The 16,125-nt window shown below is 35.2% G+C and overlaps 2 protein-coding genes across 2 annotated transcripts; both read left to right on the forward strand.

Moving 5' to 3' along the window:
- Positions 1 to 1,724: 1,724 nt before the first annotated feature.
- On the forward strand, positions 1,725 to 5,388 carry LOTGIDRAFT_159314 (hypothetical protein; the record flags this gene model as incomplete). Its single annotated transcript, XM_009053649.1, has 2 exons — positions 1,725 to 2,681; positions 5,362 to 5,388. The coding sequence occupies 2 exons, from the start codon at positions 1,725 to 1,727 to the stop codon at positions 5,386 to 5,388; spliced, it is 984 nt and encodes a 327-aa protein (XP_009051897.1).
- Positions 5,389 to 8,275: 2,887 nt separating this feature from the next.
- On the forward strand, positions 8,276 to 10,604 carry LOTGIDRAFT_231500 (hypothetical protein). The gene is made up of 3 exons (XM_009053650.1): positions 8,276 to 8,478; positions 9,129 to 9,229; positions 9,794 to 10,604. The coding sequence occupies exons 1-3, from the start codon at positions 8,472 to 8,474 to the stop codon at positions 10,073 to 10,075; spliced, it is 390 nt and encodes a 129-aa protein (XP_009051898.1). The 5' UTR covers positions 8,276 to 8,471; the 3' UTR covers positions 10,076 to 10,604.
- The last annotated feature ends 5,521 nt before the right edge of the window (positions 10,605 to 16,125 follow it).

Here is a 16,125-nt window from a genome sequence, read left to right on the forward strand (position 1 = left end):
CCAAAACATCCAATTTTTCAAACATTTTCCGACTGTGACTCCTCTACAGATGTGCGCTTTTTGAATTTAACTTCGACAACCTTTACCACCCTCCCCCACCGGTCCATTGAGTCAGTCCGCCTCCTATTATACCCCCAGTCTCGGAATGCTGGCGCCGCCACTGTGAAGGTATGAGACGAATGTTAATTTATAAATAATTAAAAACGGGTTTAGAATTTTTTAAATTTCGTTACGCTATAAATCTAGTTTTTCAAAAGCAATGCTACGGTTTCTAATTTCTGAAGTTAGACAAAGTATTATAACAATATTTAATTCAATATCACTTCAAGGTCGAACTCTTCGTCCAGATTTGTTCTCTCAACCTTGATGCTTTTTAATGTGGTTTGAAAATATAATGCAAGTTACAGTCACAGAAATATAATGCATAGAAAAGGGGTCACAGAATTATCATAGGAGAGGGAGGGGGAAGGAGGTGGACTCACGCCACTGGTAAGTAAGTCTAGTGTCTTTTATAATGGCACACTGACACGAACCAATATTCTCACACTTCGTTCTATAGGAAATCGTTTCTTATCATGTAGGTAACTGTTCCGAGTTCGCTTCATTTACGTAACGAAACTACTCAGCATGTCTTTAGGCGGGCATTAATTTCCGTTCGGCTTTGTAGTGGGATTTCTTGAACGGAAGTTGTACCACTATATGAGTATCTTTACCAGAATTGAAAGAGATTTGATGGTGTCGAATAAACAATCATCTCATATATTACCCTTTAACTAAATTCGTTCATAAAAAAGTATTCATACTAACGAGGTTTTTAATGGTGCTTTGATATGAATTGAATAAAATCCGAAAACATGATACTTTATATCAACAAAAATGTATACCTTTCGGCAAAATTATAACCAGTTACAGTTACAGCACCTACATACAGGTTAAGTCATCATTGTCAGGGACTATGATTCTATTCTATTTCCCAGCACCATTTAAATGAACACACACCGACAATACTGTACTGTATACAAATACAATATACATTATACGTCCTCAAACAGCGACCTTACTCTCTCCTCATCTTAGTTTCTTATTGATATATCATATATTCATCTGAGAAAGTTGATCAAAGCTTTAAATAAAAGCGAGTGGTATAAGAAGGGAATTTTTATATGACCACACGCAAAGGCATTAATCTGAATAAAATATACCATGAGGTGGACATTTCAAAAAGCAACATCTGCATTTTGAACATTTGAACTTGGATTTTAACTTTGTTTATCATTAATCCTATTGACTTTCTCAGATGAATTTAAAACATTGTTACAAAATTAAAGAAAAAATATTTTATCCTACATTAAATCAAAGAGCACTATACTCTACGTTATATTGTGTTTACCCCTGCATAAAAGAAGGGGAGGGGGACACGGCCCTCTACGGAAACTTTTGAAGCTGTTAACGTTTTGTAATCGGCTTTAATCGCCTACGATGTTATATGGTATCTAAACATTGCCATAATTTGATTTTGGGACCACAAAATACTACTGTAGTGATAGACCTATAATTCACAAAGAGTGAACAGTACCATCTTTCTTGTTTTGTAATTATACTAATTACTAGTTACTCTGAAGATTACGTGAATTAATATCAAAACCTCAGCAAGCCATTTTGTCACATATTACACGTGTATTACACAATCTGTCTTTTCTATATTTTCAGGTAAGAAAGTAACAATGGCTGCCCGAAAACATGAGCTGGTTTTAGTGCTAACATCCGTGTTATGTTTTGTGTCATCAATTGTTGGAGATCCAAATGTGCCCAGTGACTCACAAGATAATAGTGCTTTAACTCAAGACGATTTTGCAAAGCGTGGCATGGATAAATTTGGATTTGCAGGAGGTGTGGGGAAACGTGGATTGGACAAATTCGGATTCACTGGACAGCTAGGCAAACGGGATATGGATTCTTTCGGTTTTGCAGGTCAATTAGGAAAACGAGGACTTGATCAATACGGATTTACTGGCCAATTGGGAAAACGAGGATTGGACCAATATGGCTTTACCGGTCAATTGGGAAAACGAGGATTAGACCAATATGGCTTTACCGGTCAATTGGGAAAGCGAGGATTGGACCAATATGGCTTTACCGGTCAATTGGGAAAACGAGGATTGGACCAATATGGCTTTACCGGTCAATTGGGAAAACGAGGATTGGACCAATATGGCTTTACCGGCCAATTGGGAAAACGAGGACTTGATCAATATGGTTTTGCTGGACAGTTAGGCAAACGAGGTTTGGACCAATATGGCTTTACCGGCCAATTGGGAAAACGAGGACTTGATCAATATGGTTTTGCTGGACAGTTAGGCAAACGAGGTTTGGACCACTATGGTTTTGCTGGACAATTAGGTAAACGAGGATTGGACCAATACGGTTTTGCTGGACAGTTAGGCAAACGAGGATTTGACCAATTTGGTTTTGCTGGACAATTAGGCAAAAGAGGATTAGATCACTATGGTTTCGCCGGACAATTAGGAAAACGTGGACTTGACCAGCTTGGATTTACAGGGCAGCTCGGTAAAAGACAAATGGATATTTTTGGGTATAGAGGACAATTGGGAAAACGTCAAAGCATCGATAAATACTCATTTTTAGGAGCTGGAATAGGAAAACGATCAGTGAAAAATACGGTAAGGCTAATTTTTTTTCTGTTTTGAGGGCCGTAAACTTAACGGTTATTTTACTATACCATTTGATCTAGTCCGAACATCTGCCTCTATTTCAGCCTCTGATGGATTTTTTGACAGTAGTCGGCTGGAGTAGAGTCATGAAGATTTTCCACACATCCAAAGACGCGTTTTTTCTAACATAATATTGAATTACCTTTACAATGACTCTAAATAAGTGTTGACCATTACCGTAACATTCGTTTTGTTAGTATCACGTGAGTATGTGACCTTCGACCTTTTGGCTGCGCACGCAGTTTTAACTGGTCGATGTGATATCAGTTTTGTTAAGACGTGACATTGATGGTGTAGGGAGAAAATGATAGTATGACTGAACTACTAAAATATTTATCTTTCCAAATATATCTTGGTATTGCAGATATCTAAATAGGTTTAAAACCCCCGCACCTGTGGAGATGCGGAATGTCCACATTTAACAGGGCCTATTTTTCTGTCTCGTCACTAGCTGACATCTGTTCAAATAGCTATCAGAGGCTGGAATAGAGACAGATGTTGCGGTCTACATTTGATAGATGATAAGGAACCGTTTAGAGTGGTGTATTTTTGAATTATATGAATCGTAGTACAAGGGCTAGCCCGATATATCTGCTTCTACTTCAGACTCTTAATAGCTATTTAAGACGGCAACTGTAAAAAGTGGCTAGAAATGACTACACTTCCAGATAATTTGACGCTGTCGTGAAATTCTACGCCGTTCAGCGGTAAGGATTAACCAGTGTGCACCGGGCTTTCACATTCACAGATCATTTGATGTGTAAATTATTAAATGATTGAACAAAAACTAAAACTGAACAGCTGGTCTATTTTCACAGAAATACTAAATAGAATAAATCCATTGACATTTAAATCTATAAAGCACTAAATTGTTCTACTTTTTCATCCCAAAAAAGATGATCGTCAATAAAAGAGTGGTTTATTATTAAGATCATGGGTTTATCTAGATGGTTTGGCTTACATTGTGAAATAAATATTCGTACAAGCAAAATAATTCCGTAAACCTAAAATCTCGTCCAAAGCAAATTCGGGAGCAAAAATTGTATAATAGTGGACCCAAACTACATGTACCATCAGGCTTTTCGTAAGCAACACTTGCCATGAAAAACCAAATCAATTGATGTCTGTCTAAACAAATCTGCCGTAATGCAAGAAGCAGATTTATTGCATCTGACAAGAGAGACCACAAAATTTTCAAGAAAGTGGCAGACGCAATATTTGAAATTTCGCAGCTTCAAATTTTGCTTACTTGGATGTGGTAGTTTCCAAATTTTTAAATCGATAAATGTTCCGATTTGGCTGGAGTCGGGTGCTTAAAATGCGAGACAAAATTATTTACCTTGACATATAGGTCATTCATTTTTAAAAGCATGATAGACGCTACAATACATTGGCGGTATTTTGCAATGAATGGGGCAAATTGTCATCAGAAGTATGCTTTGAGACGTTAAATTTTGGACTGAATGACCCTTTTTCTCTTCTTCGTCAAGTGTATTGCAGTCTCATGACCAATTCATAATAGCACGAGACTCCAAATATAATTTTGACACAGATGGCACCAATATCTCTCAAATTATAATGTCGAAACTAAACTGTCAAAATTCCGACTAAATGGTCATATATTTCCGTATAAAGTGTGTAGGTTAGGTCGCATTCAGCCCCATATCAATGTCATAACTTTTTAAATGCACGTCAACCCGACTAGGAATTTTGATGAAGATACCGCCCATATCTTTAAGATCTCATCAAATACATGGTAATTAAAAGTTGAAGCGGTAGTTATGAGAAAGTGTATTACGTGATGGCACATGTTATTCATGTAAATGGTGACAGAACCATGACAGTAAGAGTGCAATCAGAACGTTTTAATGACGTTCATTTTCCTGAATGAGTTCTCAACAGATCTTGTTTTGGTCTTCATAATGTTCCGCTGAAATGCGTTAATCACATCAAAATCTTATTGAACGATTTCAGACACATTTCTCATGTTTACTTCATTAATGGTTTTATAACTGACCACGTGACTCCACAAACTCTTCAAAAGTTTTCTTTTTTTATAAAAAAAAAACACTGTATTTAAGATGTAAACTGCTGGAGGAAATGCGAAGACAGATTTTAGTTAAGAATTTTTTCCATTTTCTGATAGTGAAAAAAAGGTCTAATGGCATCACGGAATTGATCTGGTTGTAATAAAATAGTGAAATTAAACGAATATACGAGTCGTTACCGTGCAACATAAAAATATAGATTGCTAGAATAGTGTTGGGAGTAAACAGTGAGGTAGCGATTGTTTGTCGTTGCACAACCACCACAAAGTCACTGAGTAAATGGGGACAGATATGATGGGCTCCCTCTTGCTCTCTGAAAATATAACAAAAATATCTTCAGTTCTGTTTCAACGATTGTGCCAGTGTAAATAACATTGTGGTTCATGAGGGACTGCGCTTGACTCATTTTAAAGAAAATAATCTCTTTGATATGAGTAAGATCTTATCTTTTGTCCTCATTTTCCGCCAAGACTCACGCGACTTTATTCCTTTAAAAGCAAGGGTCAGTACCCATTGAATATTATAGCGACTGTGTTTTAAGTACAATGACATTAATTATGCTCATTATCTCTATTTTACAGGCTGGTATTAAGAAAGACGATGCCTAAAGGCCAAGTTCACTCATGAGTAGTCTGAATTATCATTTTAACAGACGTACAAAGTCATAGCATAAACAACTAACTCTTCAGTCAGAAACAGTTCTTCAGGCTAAAATACTGAACCAAACGACAACTGTGTATAAAGATTCGTATTGTCGTCTGATACACAGATACGGATGGTGATATATACTAACTAACCAGATACACATGGTGGATGATTAATTTTCTAACTTATCAGGATGTGCTTCAAGGTGTTTCTTTTTATTCTCGTCTTTAACCTTTTTACTTTCTGTTCGGCTACAACACGACACTGGCACCAGCGTAAATAAAACAACAAAAATTCAGGGATGTGAAAAATGGAAGATATAATATTGTTTTCATTTGCTGTCCGACAACATGAAACGCATTAGGTATTTGCAGATACCGATTAAATATCTTCCAGATAAACGCACACAAGTCAATTTAGGAGATTTCGGCCTCCACGTAAAAAGAAATTTGTTGTGTAATTGTGCTTCTGAAGACGCATTGAATAAGCGTTTTTTTTGTGTGTCATATTCTTGATTATTCATTGTATTTACATGTACATGTAAAAAGCAAAGTTGTGCCACAGTTTGCTATTACTATTTGAAGCACTTCTGTTTTTGTCCCTCCATGGGTTGTCTGATCTGAGATTAACAAAGAATTTGAAAAAAGTATATTAAAATGGGCATTCTATAGCTAGAGGGGATACTTTCAAATCCCACTATAACCACCAATTTAATACAATTATTTAGAATTAAAATCGGAAGTTCAGATATATTCAAGATGTATCTCTTGTAAATCGCACAACCATTTTATTAATGTATTGTATGTGTAACATTCGTATTATAAGAGTAAGAAAAGCGCCAAAAGCGTGACGTATCACCGATTTGAAATGTACTGCCAATCAAAATGCTCATTAAATAATAATCTAAGATATTTGAGGAGATACGAGCATTTTGACTGGCTAATGTGTAATGTCTGCGTCACCGAAAGCTGTTCATATATCTTCGCTTTGCTTTCATACGTGACTATCATAAAATAATGTATTCTTTCGACTGAAAAATGAAGATGACCGTCTCATGAGAGCAGTATCCAAACCCGGCGACAATCATAGGTCAAGCTTCCAGTCTCTGAAATCTATTCCGATTGCTCTTTGTTAAATATTGTCATAATATATCCAAATGAAATCCTAATAATATATTACAATATAAATTGTTATTTTATGATGATATTAAAGATTGTTTATGTTTATTGTTGAGACAATAAAGAGAACTTTGGGTGTGTTTATTCTGTGTCATATCTAGATATTCTGGCCCTTCAAAAGTTCTTTATAAATTGGAAATTGTCAAAAAACAAGCAGTAACTGTTTAACTCTAGTGGTAGCGGGAACTAAGGTACAAATAGAGACAGACCATCGTTTCACTAATGCGGGTTTTGACATTGTCTTACTCGAGGAAGTATGGCGATATGGGGTGTGGTTTGGTCACGATGGGGACATACATACTGAATGGAGGGACAACCGTTGAGACTGAGATTCCAAATGCGGAAGAGCCATAGGCACAAGACTGCCATGGAGAGTCTGAAGAGGTTCCCCAAAGAAAAAATTAAACTGATTTGGTGCATTCTGACACCAATTTTTATATTTCTCATAAATAAAGTAGGGGCACAACTACAAACTATATATCTGGGAGAACAAATGCCGCTACCAATTAACCAATTGTTGTGTAATCCCTCGTTTCGTTGCATGGACAGCGAGACTACATGACAAACTATAAACCGAAACACTGCTTTAACCACTTGCTTGCACGGTGCAAGGTCCAACATCGGTTTGTCCGCCTCCTCTACCTATCATGTAGGCCAACCATTATACAACCACTATACAACCACCCGGCCATGAAATAGGGAAATACAAGTCCATAAAGAAGAGCATACGTTCAGTGTAAAGTTTTGATTCGAAGTTTTTGAAGTCTTTGAAAGCTAGTGTATTGTAAGCTTACATTGTGATAGCCACAGCATTATCTGATCGACTGTATGTGTAAAAATAGAAACCACAGACATCGTAAAATCGGAAATCGAGATGGCGCAAGTAAAATCATCATGTACTCCCAATACACGAACAAAGGTTATAAAATCTCTTTTGAATTTCTCTGAGAAGTGACTGTCTGATCACACACTCGATAATATAAAACATATTAATTAGGTCAAACGATTTCTGCAACTAATTGTTCAACTCGAATGGTTAAAAAATGACCTCTTCAAAAATAATTACATCATGGTGAACGAATTCAAGAGTCTTTAAGGGCCGTTCATTAACACATGTAGGATAATGTTTTACGTTTTATGATTTAAATTACTCACATAAACTATAAAGCAATAATGAACCACAAAACGAAACCAGAAATCCAAAATAACATTTGGCAAAACATTGGTAGCAGCAAAGGTAATTTACACATGAGGAAGTATATCAATCATCAATGAATTACCGGTGGTATTTCATAGTGAAAAGTGGTATTGGATGTCTAGAATAGAAAGCATATCCTGTATGACGCCTTAAACAGAGCCCATATTTCAATAACAGGTAAAAACGTCTCTGAAATTCTGATTTTCGGTGTTTCATGAAGTTATGAAAACAACTGTTTGTGAATTGTGAAATTATTCTTAATAAAATAGTTGTAATTGATTGTAGAGATGCAATTTTATCGCTATCCATTCTGCAATCTTAACTTTGAGATAGGGTCATACATCTTATATAGCCTACAATCACCTTTCTGAACTTAAGTAAACTTCACCGGTATATATTAGGTCAAAGGTCAAGTATCTATATAGTATCTAACATCTTTATATATACAACCACACTGATAAAACATGTACTAACTAATTACTGAACAGTTTATTGTGTTCTTGTGATAAACATTCCATGAACTATTGGCGAACCTTATTTCACAGAGGAAACTAGGGTTAGGAAACTAAAACAGTTTTCTTAATTTGTACCAGTGGTTAAATCAAATTCTAGAGGCTTGCTTTTATGACAGATTAAATTGAAGAGGATCTACAAAAGCATTTTGCCTACAATGGGTGGTAAGTACAGGAACTAGGTTGTGTATATATTTATACTTGGTTTAAACATAGCAATATATATGTATAATGATTTATGCATGATTTTCTCAGCCGTTTTGGACTAAATGTTGTAAAGCCCACTTCTGCGTCAATGAAATGGGTGACAATCAACTCGTCTTCGAGCTTATGAAAGATTTCAACCACCGTTGATAGGGTCGGAATTACAGTTTTAAACAAGTTGTGATATTTTTAACAGTTTGGGACACTCAACACTCCATTTTAACAATTAAACTTTCAATTAACTACAGCTGTAAATTTTTCACCATGGTAAGAATAACTCATTTTGAAAACCAAACAATAGTATAATGCAATATGTGGGTCAAGACCGTCCATTTTCCAACGTCATTTCCGGTTGTTTAAATAGATGCGTTGTCCCTTCATACGTGCTTTATAATTTCGAAATTGTCAAAATATATAATTGTTCTACCTACTTAACAGGAAGTAAAGATCAGCTGGTAAATGTTCGTGAACCCAAGTTGCTATCCTTGTAAAAAAATGGAGGTTGTTTTCTTTCTTTCCTTAGTTTGCCTTTAAATCAAAACCAAGCTCCTATTGCCTAACCCACATCTTTAGAAACCTCTGGTTTTAGGTTGAATTCTACTGTTTTTCAGATGACATAAGTAAGGTAATCAGACTGTTAACAAGTTGTACATTCCTAGTTTTTGGCGTGACTAAGTTATATCCAGTGTCTACAGACAGGTTTGAGGAACTTGTAAGTTTTCTATACAATCACTCTTAGTATGCTTCGTACTAAAATATATTCTGTGTGAAATCGTGAGCTTAGATTACATATAGTATGAACGATCCAAGGTTTGAAGCGAGGGAGTTCAATCTCCAGTACCCCTTCTTCAGCAACTATAGTACCCTTGTTAATGAATTTAAGAGATCTAGTAACACTGTACTTTCAGTAAGTTCAGTACAAGATATAGAAAGGAACATATTATGGAATATCACTCCCTGGTTGTGTTACATACGATGCCGCCCTCCCTAGACATTGGTTGCAAATAGTCAGACTGACTTTATTGAGGGACAACTGTCGAGTTTGAGATTCAAAATGGGACAATCCTGAAGAAGCGCAGAACCCCTAATGGAGCGTCTGAAAGGATACTACCCCCCCAAGATATTTTTTGAAAAATATCATTCATTTTAGGGCTAAAACGTATAGAAATCATATTAAAAAATTTGGTAGAATCTTTTAATAGAAAAGAAAAGACTAAAACGTAATTATTTCACGTATTTACAACAATATCCCTTTTGGAGTTTTGTATATTTTCAGGTAAAAGTGATAGCTTACTGTAATTTAACTGACAGAGATTCCTCTATTAAAATAATAACAACTCTAGCCTGGCTGGAAATAGGTGCTGCCTATATATTCTTCACACATCACGGTTATCATAAAGAGAAGGGGTGGTTCTCATTGTTATACCTGATTTTTATAGGCATTGTCTCCTACGTTAGACATCATACAGGAATGCTTCAATTTCCGCTCATGTTAAACGCTTACCTTGGTCTGATATTGGTTTATCAAGTGTGGCAACATAGGAGATCATTATTCTAACCAAAATATTCATTTTTTGTAATATAGTTATTGCAGTCTAATGAACAAATTGGGTCTCAACGTTCTTTCGTTCGTATTTTTTTTTTTACCTCGATTTAATATTCGATTGTCGGGTGTGACCACATAGTAAATCATTATTTTGACCAAAATATTAATTTTTGTTACATGTATGAACAATATAAATATTAGTTATGTGCAGACTGACAAAGGGATGCCAAAGAATAAACGCTGTGAAATCATGTGACATTCAAGAAGCACATTAAGTCAGTTCCAGCCACGTTGCTATCAGAGGACTAAACAAAACATACCAGTAAATACGCTCATAGAAAATAGACAACCATAGAAAATGACAATCATAGACAAAAGAAAATCGAAGAAAATAGACAACCACAGAAAATAAATAACCAAAACAAAAGGCAACCAAAGAAAATGGACATAAATGAGAAAAATTGTTGTGAGCATGTTGGAATTCTATCAAAGATAGCATATTGTACAATAACATGCAATTGAAAAAATATATATTTCTTATAAAATGTGAATATTTATTTCTAATCAAATACACTCTAACCCCGAATAACAATAAAGATGCAGTAAATTAAATTATATTACACTTTCAATTCGAACGTTATCACTCTAAGTGATAACAGATATGTAAAATTTGTGTTCTCTTCGAATGACCTTGGCCAGTAATTCTATAGAAGAGTGTCTTCTATACTACCCATTACCTCGACCATTACTTCTCTCAGAGAGTATCTTATATAATACCCAATACTCCATGCAATTAATCTAAAACTCTCAAATCTTAATTCAATTCAAACATGGTTTTGATTTCAAAGGAAGAGTTTCACGAGGTGAACCTTATTGTACCAGTACTTAAAGGATAAGGATGTTGAAATATCCAGATTTTCCAATGCCAACAAACAATCAATATCAATTCAAAGAATTATAAACTTACATCAAAGTATTCAATGATATTGATGTACTTAAATGATGCTAAAATGATTATTTAATCTTTCTTTGATGTCGCCGCTTGTGATTAATTACCTTCTCATCAGTTAATTAAAATTTACCCAAGTTTAACATCTATTAATTTTACAGGTCGATAGAGTGTGATTGCATATAGATGAAAATAATGTTTGATTCTCGCTCTGATTTTGTTTTTCTTTGAAAAATGCGAGATGAATAGATTTTAAACACCATCATCAAGTACAAATCGATGTCAAACCGGAAGTGACGAACTATACCATTTTAAACACAATATTGAATACATATCAGCAATAGCGTGCTCAAATATGGGTAAAGATGCGAATCATTCTAAGATACACAACAAAAGAGCAATTAAACTGAAATGAAAAGGGAAAAATCGCAACAATTTGTGCTTTTTCGTGAAACACGTTTCTACTTAGTTGATATATGAATTAACGCCTAGATAGGTTTTTTCAATGTTACCAATTGCAGTGATAATTGTTTCGAATTGATTAGGGTGAATAAAAGTAACAAGTTTCTGTTCAATATAAGGCGCTGGAACAGAGTTAAAGTATTGTTTATAACCATTGTGGTGTTAATAGAAGAAAGTAATTTGGAAAGGTTATTGAATGCCTACGTTTGTTCATGTAAGTGGTATTAGATCTAAGGTGTTTTTTTTTTCGCATCACCGACTCTCCCCCCCCTTTCCCCTCACTTTCAACATTTTTTTCAATTTACACAGTGAAAGAATGGAATGTTAACATTCCCGGCCCCCTGAAAAATTTTGCGGTCTCTGCTCGGCCCTCTCAACTAATGTTTCCTCTGAAAATGTTAGAACAAAAAGAGAAATACAAACACACGAGAGGCGGGTAAAAATACAATATGTGTTAAGACTAGACAAGATGGTGTAGTATGATGAATTATTTTTAAAATATCATATAAAAACCTCAACAAAATCAATTTTACCATTTACCGATCTTCATCGGCACCATTCTTTCAATAAAATATCAATTAAGAGGCAATATAAAGCAAGCAAGATTCATAAATGAATAGTGAACTAGCCCGGTAAGGAGATTAAGAATGATGTGTTCCTATTGTAATAGTTTATACGCGATGCCATAAATCGTCTAGACTCTTCATAACTGATCAAATATTGAAGAGAGAATTTAAGTAAAACTGGTCGTTTATTAGTGTTCAGGGAAAGGCTGTGACAGAATTAAAACATCATCATTATTAAACAAAATAAATAATATCCGTTTAATTTACTACAAGACATTTATTCTCATTATAATCCCTTTAGAGTTGAATTTAGCTTTTAGGTAGTTTTGATTTTTTAATATTTGACACTACACCATAAATCCAACCGCATGGGTCAACCAATCTTCACAATGTTCAAGCTATTACGTCTTCATCTTATACTTTGACTGCAATGGCCTACCTGCTTATTTCACGGACGTTTCAGAATGCATTAGTAAGTCATGCTATTCGGTAATAAAAAAGCCGACTCTCTAACGCAATTTGATTGGATTGTACGATATAGAATACAACCAATTTGAAGGACCGACAGAATGACCTTGTGGTGATGCGGTTCAACCATTTAGCCATAAGAGGAGACGGGAAATTGGTATACCACAAACTAAAAAAAGTTATTTCCGACATACATGCAAAGGTTACGAAACCGCTTTACAATTCCTTTAACCAGACTTCATCAATTTCAGTCAATGCGGAGATTTCCAATGATAATGGTGTAATCCTTTAGAAAAAGACAGAATGAAGTTATTTGACGAATGCTGTAATCATGGTAATAATATGGGATTTATAAATATGTCTGATTTAGGCCAATAGATTGCGACACATATCAATGCTATCGTTAATGTAGGGTAACATTTCCATTTATGGTCTACCTTCCTTATAATTAACAAAATCATACAAAAAATTACAAAATGAAAAAAATAGTTTAGATCTTCATTCGACCAATTTATGACAAGACGGACAGGTCGCCATTTGGCAATCCTCGACAGTTTCCGTAAATCTGAATCTCTCTCGGTAGTGAATGGTAGATTTCGTGTCTTATAGACGAGGCTCTTTACTTCCGGAATTGCTTAATTATTTGTCAAGTAATAGCAAACTTGCGACCTGAATATATAGTTCCTGGCTTTAGACACTTGTGTATGCATTTTGAATCCATATCTTACAACGTTTTTCTTTTTTTAACAAACGCGTACACTATAATCTTGAACAACTAGCCTCTGATGTTTCAACTACCAGATTCAAGTGAGTACGCGACCATCTGGACATAGGTCTGGTAAATAATGGCTGCCATTCATTACCGTGATATGTTGCAGAGCTAGCGGAACTTTCGCGATAGACCCTTTGACTGATCGTTAGATGTGAGTTAAGAAGAAGGATAAGACGGGTTATTTCCAATATTCAACATCAGACAAAATGTGGTCGAAATAAGTACATAATTGCTTCAGATTGATGCTTCTTTTAAATAATTAAAATTAATGATGGTTTAAGTAATTCTAAAATTAGCTCTCTTCCTGATCAACTCGCCCGAAGGAAGTTGTTTTAAGTACCGGGGTCATTTAACAAACTATCGAAAGGAAACTTGAGAGGAACGGTGTCTTAGTTTTGCATACTTACAGACTTTCAAGAAAAATCTTGCTGCGAAAAAATGTGTCGTGGTGCCTTAGTGTACGCAATTTATACACTTGTACATTCAGTGAATTTGGCGGTAGTAATGCAACTGTAATAACCGGGTGCACAATATTTCGAAAAGAAATAACAAAGAAACTTCATTCTGTTGCAATAAAAAAGGTAGCTAATAGTTAAGGGTTTTTTTTAAATGATCGATGATCTTCGTATTGTGACAAATTGCAACCATCGCCAATTTTATGTCTGTGCCACTACATGTACAATATACTACATTTACTCATCATGTATTATTACTCTGGGTGGAATTTCGTAATGTGTTCATAAATTCGATAACGAAGTAATATCTCTTTGTTAAGAAAACAATGAACTTTCCTATCTAAACGTTCCATGATCATTGAAACTTACTATGGCCACTTATATAACTTTATGATTGTTTGGTTATCTGATTTTAAATGTCATAACTTAGGAAAAAATCTATTAACAAGAATCAATTGTGGTCTTATTCAAATATTGACTGTGAAGTCATAATAGTGTGTATTCGACATTCATTTAGAATTGATAATGAAATGGAGTTTTGTGTCCTACTTTTGTGAACCTGATTGAGCTAATGAGAATGGAAAACGCCCGCAGTGTGCAACGATGGAAATTTGCCTGAACAATGGCATTAGCCTAAACCGTCGAAAGATATCATACAACACCTTGGTTTATTGTTCCAACCGAATGACTGGTCGCTTCTACCTTGTCAGCCCCTCCTTCCCGAATCACTGACTGGAGGACTCGAGAATATAATTTTTCACCTATTCCAGGATCGAACCTCTGGACCTTTAGGTTATTTGACAAGTGTCACCATCTCAGAGTCATTTACAGGAAATTTTGCTGGTTCTGTTAAATGTGCTGTGGGTATCGCCAGCACGAGTTGATTTTCGCAAGATCTTAAGGTTACTTTCTTAACGACATCCGATAACTGTAAAACATATGTCGAGGACTCATCAGACAACACCGAATTTTGTTCATTTTCACAATGTCAAGGTATTACGAACTTCGTTATGCCTTGCTATGTTGAAGATGGCTTTACGCACACGCGTGTTATTTATATTCATTTTTCCATTTCATCTCATTATCTCATAATCTGTTAATAACATAATTTCGCCAATACTTCATTCTCAGTCATTAATCCAAAATCAAAGAAAAAAGTCATAGGATTTCATAGGCGTACGTAGTACATAAATGGGTGGCGACAACATGAAGTCAACAAAGACCAGCTTAAGATCCTTGTGATCCTTTGGTCTCCTGGTGAGCGACACCTACGCAAAGTTGTGGTTCCTTGACCGGTTATAAAAGTGATAATAATAAATAAAATACTCATGTGAAGGTGCACGTAGGTATGATAATCGGATGATCTATCTTACATAGAATAATTTGACGAGTCATACGTTTGCTAACAGGTGTAGTAACGTCATTATGCTCTATGTTACGAAGAGAAGATCGTTGGTTCTTATTCGATCAGCACGTAGATTTCACAGGTTATCTGGTCTATTTCTTTACATCAGTGACAATTATATCTTTCGTATGGTGCGATGTGAAGTTAATCAAGTCCCATTTACACAGTGTTGTGGACAACATTGGTATAAAGAACATTAACAAGTGTTGTGAACAACATCGATTGGAATATCATTAACAAGTGTTGTGGACAAAATCGATTTAAATAGCATTAACAAGTGTTGTGAACAACATCGATTTAAATTGCATTTACAAGTGTTGTGAACGACATCGATTTAAATATCATTAACAAGTGTTGTGACCAACATCCCTTTAAATCTCCTTTAAATCTCATTTACAAGTATTGTGACCAACTTCCCTTTAAATCTCATTAACAAGTATTGTGACCAACATCACTTTAAATATCATTAACAAATGTTGTGACACAATACAACAGTTCTAATTGAATTATGAGTAAAAATCGAACTGAAACACTTGGAGGAAGGAACGATAACTCAAAACGCAAACATTCCCACTCGCAATATTGGGCTTTCTGTACATAATCTTCCGTTCAATGTTGATGATAAACATTAGTGTGTTATTAGAGGCGAGAATGGCCATCGATCTAGGTGAATTTGAAGAAATAGAAAAATGAACACCAATATTATTCAATAGGACATCTACTATTTTTGCACTCTTGTGGGTGAAACGAATTTTACGATTATTTCTGTGCGAATATTATAATAGCTCAGAAATCGTACCGATAGACTAGGAATGATGAAAATGCTAATACACCCTCAAAAATATTTTTTGTACACAGGACAATTTGTAACTGAAATATAGAACATTTTCCGTTGAATAAATTGTCAACAAATGCTCACGAGAGTGAACCCTTCCAAACCAAAACATGCCACCCACTCCACGATGCACGTCTTTGAGGTTGGGTT

This window comes from Lottia gigantea (genome assembly GCF_000327385.1).
Source record: "Lottia gigantea unplaced genomic scaffold LOTGIsca_20, whole genome shotgun sequence".
Classification (NCBI taxonomy): Eukaryota; Metazoa; Mollusca; class Gastropoda; family Lottiidae; genus Lottia; species Lottia gigantea.

Coding starts and splice junctions, on each gene's coding strand:
- LOTGIDRAFT_231500 (XM_009053650.1), top strand. Junction 9,230..9,793: donor CAGACAGGTTTGAGGAACTT/GTAAGTTTTCTA, acceptor GTATATTTTCAG/GTAAAAGTGATAGCTTACTG.